This window comes from Eretmochelys imbricata, chromosome 4, assembly GCF_965152235.1.
Source record: "Eretmochelys imbricata isolate rEreImb1 chromosome 4, rEreImb1.hap1, whole genome shotgun sequence".
Lineage (NCBI taxonomy): Eukaryota > Metazoa > Chordata > Testudines > Cheloniidae > Eretmochelys > Eretmochelys imbricata.
In genome coordinates, this window is record NC_135575.1 from 143,249,498 (window position 1) to 143,273,474 (window position 23,977).

General features: G+C 48.8%; 1 protein-coding gene across 1 annotated transcript in view; it reads right to left on the minus strand.

Annotated features, from left to right (window-relative positions):
- Positions 1 to 756: 756 nt before the first annotated feature.
- The window catches only part of VAX2 (ventral anterior homeobox 2), a 50,641-nt gene continuing 27,420 nt past the window's right edge, over positions 757 to 23,977 (minus strand). Inside the window, exon 3 of the mRNA XM_077814714.1 lies at positions 757 to 1,239. Within this exon, the coding sequence (XP_077670840.1) occupies positions 757 to 1,239 (483 nt within the window). The remainder of the gene's footprint in view (positions 1,240 to 23,977) is intronic.

The window sequence follows — 23,977 nt, forward strand, 5'->3', positions numbered from 1 at the left end:
GAGCACAAAGTTCTTTACAGATGGGGAAACTGAGGCACAGAATGGGGACTTGCCCAGAGGCAGATCCAGGAATAGCACCCAGGAGCCCTGACTCCCATGTCTCTGCTCTAACCACGAGATCACACTGCCTCTCTAATCAACACGCAGGAGCGGGGATCTGCTCTTCCCAAGTCACACCCCGCCCCTGAATATTGTAACATCACAACCCCCCATTATAAAATCCGGGATTGGCTTTAGCTGCCTGGCACTTCCTGTCCCACTTGGCCTCCGTCCAGGTCTGGCTCCACATCCAGGGTACTGGGTAATTTCTGGAGCCTGCAATCAAACAGATCAGACAGCGACCGCGCAGTCTCACTCCGTGGCGCTTTGCTCAGGTGCGAGGATCATTGGCAAACAAAGGCAGAATAAAACACATGGTGCCAGCAAAGCTTCCCCCGAGCCTCACTCCCCACCCTGGCCCTGATGGCAAGAGACAGAGCATCTGTGTATAAATACTACCTGGCTGGCACCCTGAAGCGGGGCGCATTTGACCCCCGAGCAATCTGAGATGGGGCGAGGCCCACCAGCTGTGCTTTCCCCTGCGTCTCCCCGGGGAACCCCAGTGAGTCGGGCACGTCAGGCAGGGTGTATATGGGACACACAGTCACACGCAAGTCACCTGGGCATTTGTTCGCCGGCCTTTGAGAGTCCACAGGCAAAAGACCAGCCCCAGGTGGGAGACATGGCGCGGGGAACGATTTTGACCCTGGGTTTTAGTTAAAGGCTCGGCTTCTTGCTGGGGATCGGACTGTCTCTCCTCTCCGCCCGCGTGTAAGGCTCAAAGGCAGAGGTCCCCAGCCCGTAGCCACTGGGTAGCTCATGCAGGCTTCCCAGGAGCGGGCCGCTGAAACAGAGCGCGGTGGCAGGGAGCCGGGGTGAGGAAGAGGAGGATGCTAGAGACGGGACCTGCAGGCGGAAGGCTCCAGTCCCCGGAGGGCTGTTTCCACTCCTGCTCAGCCCGGGTGAGGTGGTGCCGGAGGGAGCCCGGCTGGCTCCGTTCCCGGCAGGGCTCCCGATGGGATTCGAGTTCGGAGAGAGCAAGTTGGAAGGGGCCGGCACGGACAAAAGTCTCCCTTGTTCCAGGAGCCGGAGGATGTTACACGTGGCGAAGGATTCGGAGGTGGAGGACGAGCGTTTCTCAGAGTCCCTGCTCTGGTCCTTCTTCTGCTTGGTGCGCCGGTTCTGGAACCAGACTTTCACCTGGGCGGGGGGGGGGGGAGGCAGACAGAGTGCAGCCGAAGTGGAAAAGAGAGCCAAACAGGGTGATGGAGGCGAGAGGGGAGAGGCGGGATGGGGATAGAGCACGCAACGGGAAGCAGGGAAAGAAGAAAGAGCAAGAAAGGCAGAAGGAAGAGAGGGAAGGAGGGAGAGAAAAGGAGGGAATGGGAAAGGAGAGAGAAAGACACAGCCACAATGTGTTAAACATCCTAGAGCAAATGGATTCACCCACCCAGTCACCTTCCCAGGAGCCAAAGCGACAATGGGGTGTCTCCAGCCACCAGGGGACAGCGAAATCTGGAGCGACAGACCCTCCCTGGCAAACGCTGTGTCCCTTCCGGGGAGAAGATGCCCTGGCTACATGGAGCCCATGGCTCAAGGGAGGGACGTAGCAGATGGAGGGATAAATGGATACAGCAGATCTACTCTCCCCAGGCTGTGTTTGGGCTGCCCATTGGGCTGTGTCCATCGTCCCTTTAGACCCAAGCTCTCTGGGGGAGGGATCCCATGAGCCGCTCCGCACATTTACCCAGAGTGCAATGCAATGGCCTGATAGAAAGAGCGAGAGAGAGCGATGGGGTCAAACCAGACCTCGGAGCAGCCCCAAGCTCTGGTGGATCTGCTTCCAGATCTGGAACTGACCCCTGTAGCTGACCACGTGCCCTGTCACAGGCCATGCCAAGGGACATGGCAGATTCTCCATCAGGGACTGTCCAAATCAAGATTGTCGTCTCTTTCTAAGACACACTCTAGCTCAACCACAAGATATGGGCTTGAGGAAGGAATCCGGGTGTGGCATTCACTGGCCTGTGTTCAGCAGGTCATAACAGCATCTGCTGACCTTAAAATCTATGAACCAGATCCTCGGTTTGGACTTGGCTGGACTCTGGGGACGTGGAAGCTCTCAGCACATCACCTCCTCTCAGTGAAATAAGGAGCGGGGCTGAGTCAAGGCTCAGTGGGCTACAGATACACCAAAAACAGAGGCTCTTCCTCCAACCCCTGGATGACACTTGCCCTTGGAAATCCCAAGTCTCTGTTTTCCCTCCCAAACCAGGCAGCCCAGCCACCCCAGAGTAACCAGCACCTCCTGCCGCTCTGCTTCTGACCTGTGGCCGACCCTCGGCCTGCTCTGAGCTCCCCGCCTAGACGCCAAAGGGCCGAGGACCCACTTGACTGTGCCCCTGAAAGAGAAGCGCGACAGAGCGAGAGGGGGGTACTGAGATGCCAGGAAGAGAGATGAGATGGAAAGCCAGACAGATAAGGGAGGGGTCTGTATAGGGAGATAGATGTGATGGAAGAGGCAGGGGTATGTGTGAGGACAGACGGATGGATGGACGGACAGTCAAACTGTAGACCTCAACTGCGTGTTTAAATTCTAGCACTGAGAGCAGTGAGCGTCTCACTCACCCATGTCATTGAGGAATCGCGCCAGCAGTGACTCGCGTCCTCATAACCTGCAGCCCTCACGCACCCATTGACAGCACAGGCCTGCTGCGCTGAGCTGCCGGACCACGGGCAAGGAGCCGGTCTTGGACCCTCCCCCAAGGTAATAGCGCGGCAAGTGGCTTAGCAGGCTTGGAGAAAGGCTGGGAGATTTATACAGCAGGAATAGCATCTGCAGTGACACCTGCTAAGGCAGGGGCTCCAGATCCTCATGCTCCTGGGCACCAGACCAGCTGGGGTCAGGAGGGAAAACCGTCTCCCATGATATAGCACAGTCTGATGCATGCTGGGGCCTGTAACTTCTATCAAAGCAGCATGCATTGGCCACTGTTAGGCAAACCCTGTATACGATACCCTCTGGGCTGAACGGCGCCAGGCTGTGGACAGAGGCTATAACTGCTGGGACAGGACCTCATGAACCGCACTGTGGAGGTCCAAAGCTCACCTGAAGGGCCAGCAGGTGGGTGAAGGGCACCCACCTGCTGCCCCTCCTTAGGACCGCCTAATGGCCAGTTTGGAGCTGCACTGAGATCTCTGGGAGAAAAGCGCCTCCTTCTGGCGCCAGCGGCATAATCCCTGGGATCAGCGAGGGGCTAGGGGGGTGGAGAGGGCACGGCAACCTGGGGAGGGGGAAATTCCCCTCGATTCATTGGGATCGGCCCTGGTTCCTGAGTGCCCTTGCCCACAAAGCAAGAGCTTCTTGGAGAATTTCCTTCTCGGGGCTGGGCAGGACCCTCCCCATTTCTAAGCAGCACTGGGGATAAATGGGGGTGGGAACGGGGGGCTCAGGAGACAAACTGAATAGGCCCCAGATACTGAGCCCCTTCTGGCCCCCCAGGCTTGGTTCCTCTGAGTCGGGGCAAGGAGATACTTTGGTTGGGCTGTGGGGGAGGGCGCATCATGCCCCACACTCTGTCCTTCCTGGGGATAACTAGTGGGTTTCATTTCCCAGGGCTCTCAATCCTGCCCCTCTCGCCAGCGTGAAACCCACAGGGAGCCCAGTCCTGCAAGTTGCTGAGTGTCCGGATACACTCCTGTTGAATTCAGTGGGAGCCCAGCACCACTTGGGGCTGGACAAACTTACAGATAAGGAAGCAAGGGGGTAATTAAAGATCTAAGCAGCTCATTCCTCGCGCCTGGCGATTTACATTCGCTGCTCCCATTAATAGCAGGGTGAGTGGATTTAGATCGAAGAAGTGATTTAAATCACCCATTTTAACCCTGATTTAAATCAGCAAACAGGAAACCTTTGTTTCTATTGATCTTTGCATTTGTGCTTTTTAGTTATTTTCCTAAAACCAGGTTTATTCATTGGTTGGTAACCATTAAAACACGACGATTTTAATGAAATAGAGCTTTTATACTGAACGTGGTGCTTCTTTTTGCAAACCAGGAGGATACCCCATATCTTGCTATATTTATTTAAGCAGTTATATAACTTAACTTACATGGACTTAGAGTCTTTTTTTTAAAAAAAAAAAAACCTGTTTTTATCCACCCTGATTAATAGGCCAGAGGCAGGGCATGGCCGGGGCTCGCAGTACAGTATGTGGTGGAAGGGAAGTGGTTTCTTCCCAAGCCATGTGTCTGGCTCAGTCATCTCTTTTCCTTCTGTTAGGAGGCAGATTCAGAGGCATGTATCTACATAAGAAGGGCCAGACTGGGTCAGACCAAAGGTCCATCTAGCCCAGAATCCTGTCTCCCGACAGTGGACAGTGCCAGGTGCCCCAGGGGGAATGAACAGAACAGGGAATCAGCAAGTGATCCGTCCCCTGTCGCCCATTCCCAGCTTCTGGCAAACAGAGGCTAGGGACACCATCCCTGCCCAGCCTGGTTATCTGTTCTTTGAACTGGCTAGATGGTGGTTGATGTCCCCTCTACCAAAGAGGGGAAACAGCCCTGTAGACAACAGGACTGAAAGGGATGCAACCAGAAGCTGGGGTGCCCAAGCTTGCATCAAATGTCACTGTTTAAAAAGGTCTTGTACATTTCAGTGTATAAATACAAAGTTTCCGCGCTCTTTTCTCCGGCAGGGCCAGCCTGGCTCACACAACCCCACAGTAACAAAAGGGCTTGGCTGAGCTAACCCTTCAGTAACGAAGCGACAGCCTTCCATGTGTTCTGACTCTGGATAACCTTCCAGTAGCACGCTGGGTGTGTCTACCCTGCAGCCGCGGGCGAGCTTCCACGCCCAGGTGGACAGACCCGTGCTCGCTGGCCTGGGGCTAGCGTCAGCACAAGGCTGGCTGTCAGAGTACAAGCCCGCCTGGTCCCCCGGAATCCTAGAAGATCAGAATCCTAGAAGATCAGGGCTGGAAGGGACCTCAGGAGGGCATCTAGGCCAACCCCCTGCTCAAAGCAGGACCAAGCCCCAGTTTTTGCCCCAGATCCCTAAATGGCCCCCTCAAGGATTGAACTCACAACCCTGGGTTTTGCAGGCCAATGCTCAAACCACTGAGCGATCCCTCCCCCCAATGCTCAGGTGGCTAGTCCATGCCACTGCCCGTGCCGCAATGTTTTAGCGCGCTAGGTGGGGCGGAGCTAGTGCTTGTCTGTCTCCCCAGATCGGGAGGCACGCTCCCCGCTGCAGTGTAGATCATCCCTCCTTCTGCCCGTTGTTGTGTGTAAACCTTTCAGCCTCAAGCCAGGACCCTGCAACCACCAGCTTGGTGTCACGAGGAAACCCGACCTAAACTGTGCACTTCCCAAGCAGCGCGGCTGAGCTCACCCTACCTTAACAAAGCGGCGCTCTTCAGCAAACTCTTCAACATGTGGCTATTCCTGGCACAGTCCAGGAGCTCATGGGGTGTAGCCAGACTGCAGCTGGCAGGGGGCGAAGGGTCTGCCCAAGCAAAGCCCAGGTTTACTACCCAGGGCTGTGTGCAGACTTTGCCTTTGGGTTTTGCACTGAGCACTGCTCTGAGTTTTCAGTGCAAGGCACACTCTGTCAAGTTTCACCTCCTTTTGTGTCAAGTTACAAACACCTCTTGGGTTTGATGCCAACCCCATCCGCTGGTTCCAGGTTTCCCTGCAAGGTTCACAAGCCTCAGAGAATCCCTTACTGAACTGGGGTCTGAGGTTTGAGATTGCCAACATGGGAAACCGAGGCACAGAGAGAGCCTAAGGCCAGATTTGTAAAAGTACTAGGGCATTGCTGCACACAGCGTCACAACACCTAACCAATTTAAGAGCTTAAAGCTCATTTTTTAAAGTGATTTAAGCCCTTAGGAATCTAAATGGACTGATTGTCAATGAGATTTGAGCTCCTAAATCTCCTTTACAAATCTAGGCCTGAATGACTTACCAAGGAGGCTGTGGTAGAGGTAGGAATTGAACTCACACCTGCAAAGCTGCAGGCTAGCATGCTAACCACTGGCCTGCCCTTTCCCTATGCTCCTACTTTTGTGGTGTTCACCAAACCAGTTTCACTGTGATATAGGGCTTGTAAATCAGTTTGTTGTCAAGGACAATACAAAGGCAAATGCCCTGTTTGTCTAGCTAAGGGGAAGCTCCGTACTGGGCACAGAAGGATCGGCGTTCTATCACTGTAAAGTCCAGAGAGGCCAAGGTGTATACACAGCATAGAGATACCTGTGAAGTCCTCTGGGCCAGGGATTTGTAACACTATAAATAGATTCTTGATTACATGAATGATGTGGGTCAATCAGATCTGAGAAGGATCGGAAGGCACTCCAGGAAAGGTTCACAAAGCCAGGGGAATGGGCAAGCCAGTGGCAGCTGAGATTCTGTATCGACAGGAGCAAAGCAATCCACACAGAACTGACCAGCTGTGTCGCTGGGTTCTAAATTAACTGGAACCCCCGAGGGGAAACACCTGGCTATCCTTGCAAACAGTTCAATGGAGACCGCTGAACAATGTACAAGGTCACTAAAAAATAACTTGGGAATGATAGGATGGATTCAGAAGAAGATAGTGGGTAACAGCATAGTTATTATAATGTCAACAGTACTGTCAAAATCACATGGGAAGAAGCTAAGGCTGCAGCAGGAGACCAAAGATGGAAGGCAGTGGGGAAGGGTCTATGCTCCATATGGACGGAGAGACAGAAGAGAGAGAGGATTGTCAAAACTGTGATCAGTGGACAGACAACGCACAAGGAGGGCTCCATTAGACAAGCAAGCGGTTTGCTATGAATAATTCACCTACCCCTACAAATTAATAGGATATAAAAAGAATGAGCTATTTAGGGGCAGACTTACAAAAGAGATCCGGAGTCAGAACATCAAGCTCTTGGTACCCACAAGTGGGGTCAGGTTTTAAAAGTGCTCAGAGTCAGCACCCATCATGCACTGGGCCTGTTGACCTGGTTTGACCATCTGGCCACTTCTTTTGGTCCCATTTTTTGCTTAAACGTTTTTTCACAGGAAACAATGCTGTCTCCTCAAAGCAGAAATGTTTCATGGGAAGATCTCAAAATTAACAACGTTTTTGATGGGAAGGTTTCTGAGGTTCAGGGTGAACTCTCTGGTCAGCTCCAGAGAGAGAGAGAAAACTGAACCTTTTTGATACCAACCCAAGACATTTTGACACAATTCTGTTTCGTTGAAATGTCTGAAAGGTTTCGGTTTCATTCCAGCGCAGAACAAAATCAAATCTCTAAACCTCGAAAGTTGTCATGAAACAGAGTCGTCATTCTCTGGGAACTCTAGTGCTAGGTGGGAGCCGTGATCTTTTGAAAGCAAAGCCCCATGTGGATAAAAATAATATCTGGCATATGAGTTAGAGTAAAAACTTTACAGGATGTCAGCCCTCATGCCTCAGATAATGCCCCATCTTCTGAAGAGCTAGTGTTAGGGTTAGAGCTGGTAGAAGATTTCCATCAACATTTTTTTTGACATAATGGATATTTCTGTGGGAAAAAATGTCCATTTTTGTCAAAAATTTGCTGAAAACACCAAATAGACTTTTTTTCCCGATTTTTGGCTACTGAAAATCAAAACTTTTCTTTTTTAACCCCCAAATGCTCCATTTTCAATGGCAATGATTCTCAGCATTTTGGGTTTTTCAATGAAAACCTGCCAAATTTCAGAGATAATTTTTGACGGAAACAAACGTAACAATTGGTTTGGGTTTTGGTTTCATGGGACTTGGATGTTTTTCAAAAAGCTCGTCTCTAGGGATTATTGTGGGGAAGTTCTCTGGCCTGTGTTGAACAGGAGGTCAGACTCGATGACTCCAGTCTATGACTCCATGAATATTTCACAGGGGAAAAAATCATTTCCCAGTCAACTCTAGCTCGTAAGAAACTTCCCCCATCAGCATATGACTTCATAACTGTCCAGAATGAAAGGGCTTCATCTCAGCTGGCTGGTGCTGGTCAGTGCTGGAGGCAGATTACTAAACTAGATGGACCCCTGATCTGATCTGGTGTGGAAATGTCTATGTTCCAATCGAGCAGAACCCACTTCTGATCTCCTAGATTGCTCTGAGCCTTGAGCAGCCTCTATGGGCTTCAAATGAAACTTCCCAAATAAAGAACATATGTCCCTCTTGGAATCAGCGCTTCATCCCTCACCAAAGGCTCTCATTGCATCCCCAAACACAGCACATACTCAGGTATGACACTTGTCCCTGACTTTATAATCTTTGTTCCATCAACATCAGCTCAGACTAATCCCTACAGAACTCAGTCCCTGCAATCTAGGCAACCACCCTGTAGCAATTCTTTAAAAAGGGATATTGTTCTGAATCAGCTATAACCCTCGAGCAAAAGCCCATGGAAAATTCCAGCTCAGACTGTGCCATGCACAAGGTCTGGGCTGGTAAATGGTGCTTACATGCCAAGGTGGTTGGAGATGCGGAAATAGATTTTTTCACACAAATATTTAAGTCACGGCTACACAGAGGTCTAGATCTGCAAGATATTGGGCAGAGAGCCGTGTGTGTGGAAGGCCCTGGGTCCATGCGACGGGTGGATGGATGGTTCGGTAGAAGAGGAAGGATGGTCCATTGGTTAGGATACTAGTTTGGCTCTTGGGAGACCTAGTTGAATTCTCGGCTCCATCGTAGACTTTCTGCATGACCTTGGGCTTAGTCTTAGTTAGTCTCAGTTTTCTCCTCTGTACAATGGGGATAATTGCACGGTTGGGCTGCAGTGAGGATCAGTACATTAAAGAGTGGGAGCTGCTCAGATACGATGATAAGGGGGCCAGATAAGTTTAGATACACTGCTTCAAGAATCTCATTTCTCCTGAACCCGTGGATAACTACAGAGCCAGCGGAATGCATAGCGAGCTCTACGTGACTTTGCACAGAGTAAACAGCTCGCTAACATCTGGCACTTTCTCAAAAAGAATCAGCTGTTCGGAAGAGGAATAAAAGGTTTCCTGAAAAGCGAATAATTCCAGTGCACTCAGTGCCGTTGAGATGAGAGAAACATTTGCCCAGCATCAGGTCAGATTTGTCATTAATGCTACTGAAAAGAAAAATTCTGTTTCCAAGGCATGTCTTGCCATTAAAGGTACACGCTTAAAAGACACAGAGATACAAATCTCGTTCTTGTTACGGGTTCAGAGGGGTGGATGATGCGAAGCATTCATGGCAGAGCTGTAGCCGTTAAGGTAGGGACTGGAACACGGCACAGTGTTTTTCCAAGGAAGACGTAGCACACCGTAGCTAAGGAAATGGTATGGAATTCAAAGGCAAAACTTGTTTCATAGTCAAGCTCTAAAATATCCATATAAAGACAACAAACTCTGACAATTGCTTTTAAAAATCGTACCTCTTTGGGGGAACTGGGCCAATAATTTTCTACAAAGTAAATGCACATAAACCACCTGGAAACCTGCTTACTTATGCAGTTAGTTAAAAAGATGTTTACTGGTAACTGCCAATGGAAAGTGTAGACATAGCCAGGAGAATTCTTGGATGTCAGAGAACACTTAGGATTTAGGGAAGAAGAACACGATTTTAAAGTCTGCATTCTGATCCCAGTTAAACTTCACCTAAGCATCTCTAGATTTGCACCCAAACAGACAAACCAGTAACTCTAACCCATCAAGAAAAAAATCCAGCCGGTGAAGTAAGAGTTGAATTTAGTAATACCGAGGAGAGCTACTGAAAAGATAAAACCCATATATTGGTGTAATTCTACAGCAGCAGATGAAAAGCCAAATCCAGTCTGGATGTGCATTTCTCCATGCAATTTAAATAAAATATGCCTGTTATCTCAGGCAAGCCATGGAAGCCGGGTCTGGTGCTTAAGGCACTGAATGGGGAATCGGGAGTGTTCAGCTGCCAGGTCTTCCACTTGGAAGTCAGCTCCCCATCTGTGAAACAGGGATTGTAGCTCCCTTTGCCTGTCATGTCTGCTGAGAATATATGCTCTGCGGGGTGGGAACTGCTCCTTGCTGAGTATCTATTAATATCTACCTGGGGAACAAATATGTAACAACGGGCTCTTCAATCTAGCAGAGAAAGGTCTGACATGATCCAATGGCTGGAAGCCGAAGCTGGACAAATTCAGACTGGATATAAAGGGGTACATTTTTAACAGTGAGAGTAATTAACCATTGGAACAATTTACCCAGGGCTGTGGCGGATTCTCCATCACTGGCAATTTTAAAATCAAGACAGGCTGTTTTTCGAAAAGCTCTATACTAGGAATGAATTCAGGGCAGTTCTCCAGCCTGTGTTATACAGGAGGTCAGTCTAAATGATCACAGTGGTCCCTTCTGGTCTTGGCTTCTATGAATCTGTACAGGGCCTGGCACAGTGGGCCTCTGATCCCCCTTGCTGCTTCCAAGTGCTGCTGTAATACAAAAAATAATACTGATACCATCAGGTAAGATCTCAGAAGCAAAAGCGTTCCCAGTTCCCGCTGTGGGACGAGTGCTGTGGCATGCAAAGTTAGACAACTCGTGTTCCGAGTCAGGGGCCTGAGATAATGCCCCATTTGGCCATTCTGGCCATATCTGCAGCTGGGGTGACACAACTCCTTTGCCTTGCGGGGAGTTGGACTGATTGACCCCTGCTGAGGATCGGGCCCTTCTAAGTTGGAGTGAATCCTATCCCATGCAAAGCACCAAGCTGGAAGAGACCCTACGTGTAGGCCCACACTCAGTGTGGTCATGGGCAGCCTCTCCTCTGCTACCAGACTGTTCTCCTGTAGCAAATTTCCAAAGGCACAGGGGGAAGTTAATTGCCCCCCTGACAATGACTTTCACTGAATACCGCCCCCCAGCTCTGTTCTATCGCCCTGTTCCTGAAGCCACTTGGGGGGAAGCACTGAGACAACACTGTCCCAGAGATCGACAATACCTAGGTGTCACCCGTCTCTGTATTTTGCTCACTTCTGAGGCCAGGACCACTCTCACCCAGCTGTCTCAGGGCTTAGCCCCAGGGCTCGATGTGGGCTTGTACCACCCACTCTGAAGTTCCTGGGGCCACAGCCTCACTGCTCTGTGGCCCAAGCAAGCTGGATTAAAGCTAGCTCAGGTATGTCTGCTCAAGCTGCATGCATGCCCAGTGACCGCACTCTAGAATGACCTGCATTCTGGATGGGAGCTGAGCGGAGCCAGCTCCATTGATGATCAAGAGGCGTGGTTAAAAGGTCTGCTCTGCAATCTGCAGAGATTTGCAAGGGATGACGAACTCTTTGACAAACCTCGACCCTAAACCGACGGACAGCCAATATGCTCCCCCAGGGGACGGCAGGGGGTTGACCCTGTCTGGCACTGGGCAGACCGATATCAGCAGACAAGCTGCGATTGTCGGCCTATCACTTTGAAAACCGTATGATTGCACTCGGCCCGTTGCATTGCCTACAGGTGCATCTCATGAAGGACATGGGTCCCTGGAGGTCGGCCACTGAAGTCTGTCTGGGGATCCCTAAGCCAGGCAGGCAGGAACGAGCGAAAGGGAGACTATGTTCACTGTGTTCAACTCTCGTAAGTTCGATCAGAAGAGGTATGTATGGGAGTATTCAAATGCCAAAGCCGCAGCTGGGGATAGGCGTGGCACAGGGGTATCCAGGCCACGCCCCCTTGGCGCTGGCTCCACCCCTTTCCCCTGTTCCACTGACAGCAAGACAGGGCGCAATAGTCTCTATGCTGTCAGAAAGAAAAGGAGTACTTGTGGCACCTTAGAGACTAACCAATTTATTTGAGCATGAGCTTTCGTGAGCTACAGCTCACTTCATCAGATGCATACCGTGGAAACTGCAGCAGACTTTATATATACACAGAGAATATGAAACAATACCTCCTCCCACCCCACTGTCCTGCTGGGAGGGCCAGTCACTTTCCCGCTCTGTGCCTCAGTTTCCCCTCCCAGACTTTGTCTGTCTGGTTCATTTTGTCTGTGAGCTCTTCAGGGCAGGGACGGTCTCTCATTAGGTGTTTGTTCAAAGCCTGGCACAATGAGGCCTTGATCTTTCCCCACAGCACAGGGGCGTTGTGAGGATAAATACATTAAAGATTGTGAGGTCCTCAGATATTACCAGAATGGGGTCAGATAAGTATTTAAGACAGACAGATAGATGGAGGTCAGTTGGGGCCTCCAGGCACTAATGTAATATAAATAATTAATAATAATAGTACACATAGCAGACACCCTGAGCAAGTGTAATAAGTAGATCAATATTAGCTGAAAGTGATACTGATTAATATGAATTTCATATACTGAGACCCAGTTTTGCATAGCTGGGAACACTGTGGGGGGAGGGGTCCAGAGGACTGGGAAAACAGCCAATGTGACAATATTTAAAAGGATAAATGGGGATGACTCTGTTAAATATAGGCCAGTTAGCCTGATATCGATCTCAGACAGAAATGTGGAATGGCTGATATCGGACTCACATAAGAACATGAGAACGGCCAGACTGGGTCAGACCAAGGGTCCATCTAGCCCAGTGTCCTGTCTTCCGACAGTGGCCAGTGCCAGGTGCCCCAGAGGGAATGAACAGAACAGGGAATCAGCAAGTGATCCATCCCCCGTCGCCCATTCCCAGCTTCTGGCAAACAGAGGGTAGAGACACCATCCCTGCCCATCCTGGCTAAAAGCCATTGATGGATCTATCCTCCATGAACTTATCTAGTTCTTTTTTGAACCCTCACACAATAAAGAATTAAAGGATGGTCACATCATTCATGCTAACCAACATGGTGTTGTGGAAAATAGGTCTTGTCAAAAAACTTCATATTGTTCTTTGATAAGATGATAAGTTTGGTTGAGAAAAGTAACTGCGTTGACCTTATAGACAGATTTCTGTAAGGGCCCCAATAATTTAGTTTAGTCCCAAATAATTAAAATATTAGCACTATGCACAATTAATGCCTCCCATATTAAATGGATTAAAAACCGTCTAACTGATAGATCTCAAGAAGTAATTGTAACTGGGGAATATCATCCAGTGGGGACGTTTCTACTGGGGCCCTACAGGGATCAGTTCCTAGCCCACTGTTATTCAATATCTTTAACAATGATCCGGAAAAAATATAAAATCATTGCTGGTCAAGTTTGCAAATGACACACAGATGAGTGAAGTGGAAAATAATGATGAGGACAGGTCACTTATACAGAGCAATCTGGATCATACAGTATGATGGGAACAAACAGCATCTATTTGAATATGGCCAAATGCAAGGTCACATATCTAACAGCAAAGAATGTAGGTCACACTTACAGGATGGGGGACTCTATCCTGGACAGCAATGACTCTGAAAAGGTCATAGAGGTCATAGTAGATAATCAACTGAACATGAGCTCCCAATGCGGTGCTGTGATTAAGAAGGTTGACATGATCCTTGGATACATAAGCAAGGGAATATTGAGAAGGAGTAGGGAGGTGGTATTATCTATGTATATGGCCACTACTGGGTGTTGTGTTCAGTTCTGTTGTCCCCACTTCAAAAGGGACACTGACTGGTTGCAAATGGTTCAGAAAAGATCTACAAGAATGATTCGAGGTCTGGAAAACCTGCCTTACAGTGAGAGACGTCAGAAGCTCCATCTATTTAGTGTATCCAAAGGTTAAGAGGTGACTTGACTACAGTCTACGGCACCAACATGGGAAAGAAATTTCTGATTGTAGAGGGCTCTTTAATTTAGCAGACTAAGCCAGAATGAGACCCAAGGGCTGGAAGCTGAAGCTAGATAAATTGAAATTAGAAATAAGGTGCAGAGTTTTAACACTGGGGGTGATTAAGCACTGGAACCACGGACCTTGGAATATGGTGGAGTCTCCATCTCTTCAAGATTAGATATTTTTCTAAAAGGTATGCTCTAGCTCAGCCAGACTTATGGCCTGTGTTTGAGGCTTCTGTCACTCCGGATTTATTAATTTCATTTTTCAGGGTTTATTTTTAGCAATGTTTGAGTTTTATGTAGATGTCAGGGCTCTCTCTTTGTATATGCTGTACTAACTAATGCATATTATACACACTGCTCATTACAAAAGTATATGCGCTAATGAGTAATCTCTTTATAACGTTCCCTTGTGCGTTTTAACATAGTACTCTTTCAAACAGCACTATATTAAAGCACACTAGGGAACCTCTAGTGTGCACCAGCAGGGTCTACACAGACCAATTAATGAGCAACATGTTAGTGTGCTTTAGAAATCACACCCCTGGAATCTGCATTACTGCTCCATGTAGACAAGCCCTTAGATACCAAAACCATCTGAGGTGCTTTTCCGCTGCTTTTTGGATAAACACTGAATTGTTATTTTATTTATTTTATATTGGGGATGTTTTAATAGTGTTCATGGGTTAAACCCTAAAATCAGAAGCCCTACCCATGTTATACAGGAGGTCAGACTAGATAATTACAATGGTCCTTTATGGTCTTAAAATCTCTGGAACTCTGAAATACATGACCCTCATGTAGGTATTAACAAATGCGAGCAAAGGGCAAGAGATATTTTGCTCCAGTCTGGACTGCGTGCTTAGATAACAGTCTCTTCGCTCATTGTGGTACGTCATCGCTTCTGAAGAATACAGCCAATAAAAGAGCCAAGCAAGGGTCATGGAGATCCTAGACAGACCATGGCAAAGACAGGACTTGTTTGACTTTACTGCTAGTTTGTTACTACTCTGATTTCATGGCAGTTTCAAAGTGAACAAATACAAGGATGTGGAATGGCAGCTGCCCACATCAAATCTCAGTATGTGGGAGGTTATATCACTCAGGTTCTGATCACTGACAAAGGACCTCAACTCTGACGAGTGAGCTTTCAGGAATTTGCTAAAACTTAGCCATGTCAGTCATCACCTCTTTGCCAAAATACTCACCGAGTAACTGGATGGCCCAGAAAGCCATTCAGACAAGGTGAGATCTCTTAATGCTAAACCTGGTGACCCACAGAAATATTCTAGTGGAAGGATTGGCTTCCCCAACAGAGATACTAATGAGCAGATAAACAAGCACTTTGCGTCCCACAAGAGTTATTCAAATCCACGCAAATCTAACTTACAAATGCAAGGGAAGAAGCATGGCCCAATGGATATAGCAGTGGATGGGGCGATGGGGAACCTGGTTCCCAGCTCTGAAACTGACCCACAGTGTGACCTTGAACGAGTTACTGTTGTGATAATTGAACCTACAAATTTACCATAATTGCGAGTTTAACTGTAAAAAGTGAGTGAAAGTTTATAAGCTGTCACAACCTATAACAACAAACGTTGATGGGAAAGGGTATGAAAAAGAGACAGAAAAGACTAAATCAGTCCCCAAAAAAAGGCCTCCTAACTGGTTATAATTCAAGGACTGGGTCAAGATCATGCCTGGTAAACAAGAACAGTGTAGAACCAGAAACCAATGAACCAAAATGGGTGTGTTGGAAACTAGACCTAACCGGTGGACAAAATAACGAGGGGCCAGGCTATTCCACGCACCGCTCCCTTTGTGGGGTCCTTAAAGAAAGAGACTTTGAGGAGAAAAAATGGCTACTGGCAAGAGCTTCGCCATCATGGCTGCCACCCCCAACACCTCCTGGGACTCTGGGCCTTTGTCGTCCTGATCCTAAGACATACCCTGACCAGGCCAGGCCAGGCCAGAGAGAGGGACCCAGATGACATCACCACCTCTACCAGCTCCAGCTGAAACCCAGCCATCACCTGGGATGAAACGGGGTCCGACTTTAACAACAACAGCTCCAGCCTGTCTCAACTCACTTCTCTTTCCCCCCGAGAAAGACAGCAATCGCCATCTTTGGTGCCATCTAAGAGGGTATCAAAGAGGGGAAGTTTCCTTCTCAAAACTCTCTCCAGCTAACGGGAGAGGGAACAAGGAACTACTTTAAATTTCAAAGGCTTTACCTGCTTCCCCTTCTTTTTCTGTGTCTTCAGTAAAAGGTTAAGGATTTTTAATGGTGCCGTGGTACTAAGCAGCCTAAAGTCTTTGTATGCCAAACCCCAGACCTTCTTTAAAACGAATATTGGACAGTGACTGGTTATGTTAACACCTTTAGCTGATATGTTCCACCTAAATTAACACAACTTCACTTCACCTCTGTTTCTTCTCCCACCCCCCTTCTAGCTGGACTCTGAGCTCTCGCAGCAGAGACTCCATTTGTCTCGCACAGTGGGGCAGCTGACCTCACAATGGGGCCCTGACCTATGCCACCCCAATACAAATAACAAAATAGCAACCACCGGAAGAAAGGCAAGGGAGGTAACCATGTTTCCATGGCAGACCTCGCCCACCTGAGGACCGATGATAACAGCCAGAAGCCAGCAAGACTTAGGACAATCATCAAAATACCGAGGAGCACCTGAGACGTCCCAGTTACCTCTCGCTGCAGAATCCATCCCCCCTGCTCTTCTAGCCCTGCCATAATTTGTTTCCCCGCCCCCAACCCCCGTTGTATTTTGTCATTAATTAAAACTTAGAGCTTCTCAGACCAAGGGTGGTTTTCCCTGTTGTCTCTGTGCAGCACCAATGGGGCCTTGAGCCCCAAGTGCTGGCCCCCAAACAACACCATGGTAACAATAACAGATGATGGGCAGCCTGGTGATGGCGGCAAGGATAAAGATCAGATGACTGATGATTCTCTGGTCTGTTCATTCCCTCGGGGGCACCTGGCCCCGGCCACTGTCGGAGGACAGGACTCTGGGCGAGATGGACCCTTGCTCTGCCCCAGCCTGGCTGTTACGTTCCTATGACGGCGACTGGCACCTCTCTGGCCCAAAATGAGTTGCATTTTTTAATATTCTGCCCACTCTCAATAAAGAAGAAGAAGTCATAGTTATGGTCACTGAGAGCTAACAGCAATGGGCGGCTGGAGCCGGGAGTCCTGTTATTAGGGTTGTTAGGACTGGTTGAGGGAATGCGTTTGGGGGCACACTGCATTCCCCCTGACCGGGAGCCCCAGGCAGACTCCCAACTTCCTTCCCTTCCCCTCCCCACCTCGCCCTACCATCACCTGGGGACACAGCAGAGAGGGTCGCCTTCTGGGGAGTTTCGTTTGAATTTCGATGCCGTGGAGTTAAGTGGCTCCATTATATTTTACTGTTGCGGGGAGGGTGTGTTGGGGGGGGAATCACTGTGAAAAGGGGCTTGTTGGAGTTAGCAACTTAATTAGGCATCGTTGGAGAGGGGAAATAAAGGCTGAATGGATAATTATTTCCCATTTTTACTGCCAGTGAAAAGCCCTTCCCTGCACTCCCCCATCCCCTGGTTCTGCTTCTAACAGATCTTTCCATTGATTGCTCTAGGGGGTGAGGGGGGAAATCCAATAAAAAATCAAGGGAAAGAGAGGGGCCAGGAGAGATCAGAAATTAAAACCGCAAGCGCCAGCCATCACTACTTCTGAAGAGAAGCACGCAGGAGCGATGTAAATTGTGTTGGTCCCCAGCTCGAGAGAAAGGCAGTGCTAATACCACATGCCCCTGTGCAGCAATTGCAGTAATAGGGATGTTCAGATTTCCAGTTACTGGCCTCTGAAAGCTTGTTTTTGTGAGATGTCGAATGGCTTGCTCAGAAAACCCAGCTGGGGGTTCGTCACTGGCTATTAGAAAGGAGCCACCTGCTGGAGTCTCATATTTAAAGCTATATGTCAAATAGATGAGGGAGGTTAAAATAACCCAAACTCATTGCTGGCTACTTTCATCAAAGCTCAGAGGCACCGGAAATGAGGGATATGCTTTGTCCTTTGAAAGGAGAGAATGAGAGCTCGGAGGTTCTGCTTACAGGGCACCTGTCCCTAGATCTAGAGGACACTTGATTTTATTATCATTTATAAAATAGGAGCACCTCAAGCCCCAGATAAAATCCAGACCCCTTTGTGGTGGCCACTGTGCATACACCCAGTGAGAGACAACCCCTGAGAGAAACAGACAAGGCAGAATTATTATCCCTTTTCTACTGACCAGGCACAGATAGATTTAGAACCCAATTCAGAAAAAAAATAATAAAAAATTTTTTATTATTGTAGCATTTAAGTCCCACTGAAGTTATTGACAAAAAGAAAAGGAGTACTTGTGGCACCTTAGAGACTAACCAATTTATTTGAGCATGAGCTTTCGTGAGCTACAGCTCACTTCATCGGATGCTGTAGCTCACGAAAGCTCATGCTCAAATAAATTGGTTAGTCTCTAAGGTGCCACAAGTACTCCTTTTCTTTTTGCGAATACAGACTAACACGGCTGTTACTCTGAAAACTGAAGTTATTGGGACTGTCCTGAACTGAGACCTTAAGTAACTCATCCAAGGTCACGCAGGGAGTCTGTAGCAGAGCTGGGACATGAAGCAGGTCCTGGTCTAATCCCCTATCCATCAGGCCATCTTTCCTATTCTTTTACCACTCATTCATTCCAAGACCTAGAACCACAGTTTGGTCCCTAAGAAAATCATGGCAGTGTCATGGGCCTCTGCACATACGGGTCTCGTTCTCAGCGTGGCTCAAAGCACAAGGCAGCATCATCATGTCCGAGCAGCAATTCAGCGGGGACATGGCAACCGGTTTTGTGTGAGCACCGCCCCTGCTTAGAAGACACACTACAAGCTGCACCAAGCCAGAGACTAGCTTACACAGATGCCAGCTTCTGCCTCCCCACTGAGGCCGTGGCTGCTTTTGTTCCAAGCAGCAACTGCTGCTGGGAAAATCTCGGGATTGGGCTAATTTACAATTTCCACACCGTCCATGAAAGTGCAATTGTCACAGGGCCCTAACCATAACTGCCCCATTTCATCACCACAACCCACTGCCCTCTCGTCTCCTTGTGTTAGCCTGGAGTCATTTGTCTAGGATCATAGAATCTTAGAATCATAGAAACATAGACATTGACAACAACTGCTGCTCTAATGAATACACTGAGTATTTATCTTATTTTCTTCTTGAAAGTGTCAAAGTGTCACACTGTTTCATTACAACACAAATAGGAGATACCCTGGTCTAGAACATAAAATATTTAAATCTGTGTTAAGCAGCAGCTGCCCATAACAATTTTAAAGTATAATAAAACAATATAAAATTAACAGAATACTTTGACTATCGTATTTTGTCATAATATGTCAGCAATGTCACAATATAACGTGACGTGTCATATTATGTACTACTCCTGACATGTCATGAAATAATGTAGAAATAATAAAAATAATATCAAAATGAAAAAAAATTGAAACACAAGTCTCATTTTGAAACAAAATTGCTTTTTTTTTTGTTTGTTTCAAAACGAACAATTGGAAACAGATTTTTCTTGGAATTTCTGTTGGGGAAATTTCCCTCTCCCTCCTCAGTGAAAACATCTCTGGATACATCGCTGGCAAGGTGGGGTGACAGCGGGGTGGGCAAGCCAAGTCCTGCTCCTCTGGGAAAGTGCTGGAGAAGCTAATGGGTTGTCTCTTGTCTGTCAGCAGACAGTGTGGGCTGGTAACATCCTGGGTTGGCATCAGGGCCTCCCATGCAGAGGGTGACTCCAGCTTTGCCTCTGACACCGACTCGAGGCAGTTCAATAAACACACGTACTCTAATTTTTACAAGTGTTCGGTGCCAAAGAGAGCAGAGAGCTGGCAGCTATAGGAGCTGGCTCCCCAAGACAGGACCAAACCCAGGGAGTATCAGCACGAGCCACCCCCACGCTGTTCCACCAATGAGCCCCACATCTGGGCAGGTGTTGGAAGGGAGCTCAGCCTCCCAGCTGCGAAAGTCAGTGCAGGGGCTTGTTGGGGCTTGTACTGGCTGTGCTGGGGGGTGTTGGAAACACCGATCCTATCCCAACCAGACAGAGGCCTCTCCCCCACCCACCAGCTCATCCAACACAGGCCACAGCGAATGGCATCATACGGTAACCATGTTCATGCAGAATCAGCTCATCCCATACTTAGCCAACTTCCTTGGGGCGTTCATGCCTACAGCCTTAGTCTGGGCTGGATGGAAGTGAGGGGGAAAGCAGACACTTCACCAGCTGGAGAGCCTTTTCCTGGTGACAAAGACAACTTAATCAGTTGGCAAGAGCAAACAGGGTGCAGAGGAACATGTGGGGAGCAAGCAGTGATGCCAGCCCCACGCAGGGAGGGAGGAAGGGCTCGGGCGCAGGGCAAGAGCGAGCAGCAAGGCCAGCTCCAGCCTTTGGAAAATATGGTCACCCTATCTAGTATGTGCATCGGTGCTCATCCAAGTTCTGTCTGCAGCCCCCCCTGGGGAGGGGGCATTGGGCGAGTGGCTTGGGCCAGCCCAATGCTGCAGGGATCAGGTGAGTGGCTCGGGCCAGCCCCAGGGGGGCAAGGAGGGGAGGCTCGGGCCAGCCCCACACACTGTCCTGTTTTCCCTTTGGGAAATATGGTCACCCTGCGACTGCACCCAAACCAATGCTGCAATGGAGTAGCGGGCCTGGTGGAAGCCTCGTCTTTCATCCGCGGCCTACGGCTGTGGTCCAATTTTGTCGGGGGTGCTGAGGGTGCCTGGGAACCCCCGTTCGCTCCTCTCCTGACGTGACAGAACAATCAGGGGAATCTACTTGAGGGCTCCAAACGCATCCCGCTCCAGGAGCAAGGCACAGGATTGTAGCTCCCCCTCTGTCCAGCTTCTGCAGGGTCACGGACCTGACCTGGGAGCTAGGCTGCAGCCAGTGCACTAACATACATGCTAGTCATCAAGAGAGAATGGGAGAAAGAGAACTGCCAGGAGAGAGAGAGCAGGAGAAAAGCTAGCCAAGTGGCAGGCAAGCCAGGGGAGTAACCAGTTAGACAGTGGGAGCTTAGGGCAAAGTGACAGTCCGGAGACAGAGACAGGCTGCCAACAAGAGGGAGGAAAAACATCATATGGACCCAAATCCAACTCCTGGCTCCCACAATACCCCTCAGACTCTGGGCAAGTTTGGATCCAAATTCCTTGGTGCCCCCATCTCTCCCTAACGAGCTGAGCTGAAATCTGGGAGCCCAACTTTGGAAACATTAGGGGCCATATCCAAGCTTTGTGGTCTTTGAACAAAGTCAATTTTAGTTACAAAACCCCTCCCCAAAAATGTTCAGATGTAAAAAAGGGCCAGATTCCCATCATGGTGAGATTGGGGAACGCCAGACTAACATCTCCGAAATCAGCGGAACAAATTCCATCCTCGGGGTCAGTCTGGAGCAAATACACCATCTCTAATGGATTACAACGGCAAGATTAACTAATGCCCATGCCTTTGAGAGGGGAGTTTCCATCCATTTGAAAGAAAGAAAGAAAGAAAGAAAGAAAGAAAGAAAGAAAGAAAGAAAGAAAGAAAGAAAGAAAGAAGACTTTAAGCAATTTCAAGTGTCACATGAAAGCAAAAATAGTCTAGATGATCAGATTCTCAGCTGGTGTAGATCAGTGAAGCTCCATTAAGTTCAGTGAGCTATGCCCAGTGACATCAGTTGAGGACCTGCTCTAGAGTTTATCTTAACACGGTTACAATAGCCTTTCACACACCACCATTGTGCTTATATATTACACCCCCCTGGTTCAGTCAGAAGGTAAGCTTTCACATGTGCCTGATCTTGCCGTATGCTGAACATTTACACGCCAAGTGTTTCCTCCAAGACATCCCCGTAGTGTCTCCCTTTGGGCCAGACTGGCATGGCGATTTGTACCAGCTGAGGATCGGCCCTCTCTCAATATATTTGGTATCATCCGATCTCCATTAAATGCCTTTTGCCTAGGCTGGCATTATCAGGAATGGGGCATGTTTCTATCTCCCCATCACAACCTGCACGCCAAACCGGACTGAACTTCTTTTGCACCCATCTCCTCCCTCCTCGTCCTATGTGACAGGCGTGTGATCCCTGCTTGTTAAGCCTTCTTTGCATGTCTTCCCCCTCCTGACAGTGACGGTTTCCTAAATGTCTAGGCCTTCAGTGTCTGTCTGAATTTTGCATCCTGACGGGAAGGTTACCCCTCATGGCGCCCGCCCACGCTGGAACTGACAATACGGCAGTTCACCTTGGCCACTGCTTTGTGAAGTGCCCAAGGCTGGGAGCAGCCAGCTCCGCAGCCCAGGCTGATGGGCAGAGCTGGGGAGGGTTTTTTGACGATTATTATTTAACAGGCTGCCCTGCGAATGACCTCGGAGGTTTAAAGCTCTCAGTGCCACGTGCTTGTCAGTCACTCCCTGCATCTGGGCTATTCATAGCTTCCCTCCGAGGCCTTTTTCCCTACCCGCTCCAGGATTAGCTCCTCCTGACAATCAGCTGACAACGGTTGTGGGGAGGGCGAAGGCTTGATCCATGCCTGCAGCTGCCACCTTTTAGCCCCATCACTGTTTGCCCTCTTCCCTCCCTGCCCCTCCATTCAGGGCTTGCTCTGGTGGGTTGGGTAGTGCTCTCAGTCCCCATGAATTTCAGTCGGAGTTGAGGGGGGCAGGACGTACTGCAGGATCGGGCTCTTAAGGCTGCATAAATGACCCAACATTTCCAGCAAGGCTGCAGCAGGGTCAGGAAGTTTTATAACCCTAAGGCTGCAGTGACTCAGAAGTTAGCTCAGGGCCAACAGCCCAGGTCCTGGCGGCCAACTTCCCGGGAACCCCAGAGTCCAGCTTGGCTAGCAGTGCAGAAGGAACTCCAGGGGGAAGGGGGGAGTGATGGTGACAGGAGGTCCTCAAAGGATCTAGGGTACGAAGGCTGAGCCGCAGTTCGTGGTCTGGAAATCACACAACAGCCGTCGCTTTAATGAGCAGAGAGGAATAAATGTTCTGACCAGATCTGAGCACTGGGCTTTTGCTTTGCAGCTATCTTTGCTCATGAGATTTCTGGTCCTTCCTGTTTGCTATTTCAGCCAGAATCTGGAAGCCAGGAACCGGTGGGAGAGCAGGAGAAACAAGGAGGGCAAATCCCATTATCCAAAATATTTGGAGCCACAGACAAGGTTCAGTTCAGCGGTTGACTCGAGGGCCGGGAAGAGTCTGGGACAAGGGACAAACTGAAATCATTTACCTGAACCTCTCAGAACTTTGTGGATCCCCGATGGGACCCAGCCCTGGTTTTACAGAACCACTACTCCATCCAACACGCTTCTGCAAAATCAATCTCCCTTTTGATGTAGTTCTCCTACCCAAACTGGCCCCTCCTGCCCTTCCTCAGCAGTCAGGTAAGCAGGTGGCTAGGAGAACTTTTTAAAATTGAAACAAGACTCCCCTGTTGTCTGTTTGTGGTTGTGCTCCCGGAGAGAGAGGACAGGGCAGAGCTATTCTGTGAAAAGCTTGGGCCAGGTATGAAAAATCATCAGTATCATACCAAGAAACTACTCATCTAAAACCCCAGCTATGGAAGTAGATCAGGAAATGTCTAGGAAGACGTGATTAGGTTTATCTCTTTTTATTTCTTTATGGCTTGTGGACTCTGCTGTGCTAATCCCAGGTGCTTTTGTGTTGCTGGTAACCTTTAAGCAGGAGCTCAAGAAAGTGATTCTTAATGCTTAATCCTTGTGGGTGTTGTTTTTTTAAAATCTAGCAAATGCCTAAATTCCCAGATGTATTTTCTTTCTCTTTTTTTTATTAATAAAATTTACCTTTTTTAAGAATGGAATTGGAGGTTAAGAGGTGTGTACATGTTGTTTAATTAGCTGATGGCAACAGCTGATTTCCTTTGTTTTCTTTCTCAGCTCTTCCCCAGAGGGGGGTGAAAGGGCTTGAGGGTACCCCAGAGGGAGAAATTCCCAAGTGCACCTTCCTGGGTTCTCAAAGGGGCTCTGCACTTGGGTGGTGGCAGCATCTACCCATCCAAGATCAGAGAAAAGCTGTAACCTTGGGAGTTTAATACCAGCCTGGAGTGGCCAGTATTAATTTTTAGAATCCTTGCGGGCCCCCACCTTCTGCACTCAAAGTGCCAGAGTGGGGAATCAGCCTTGAC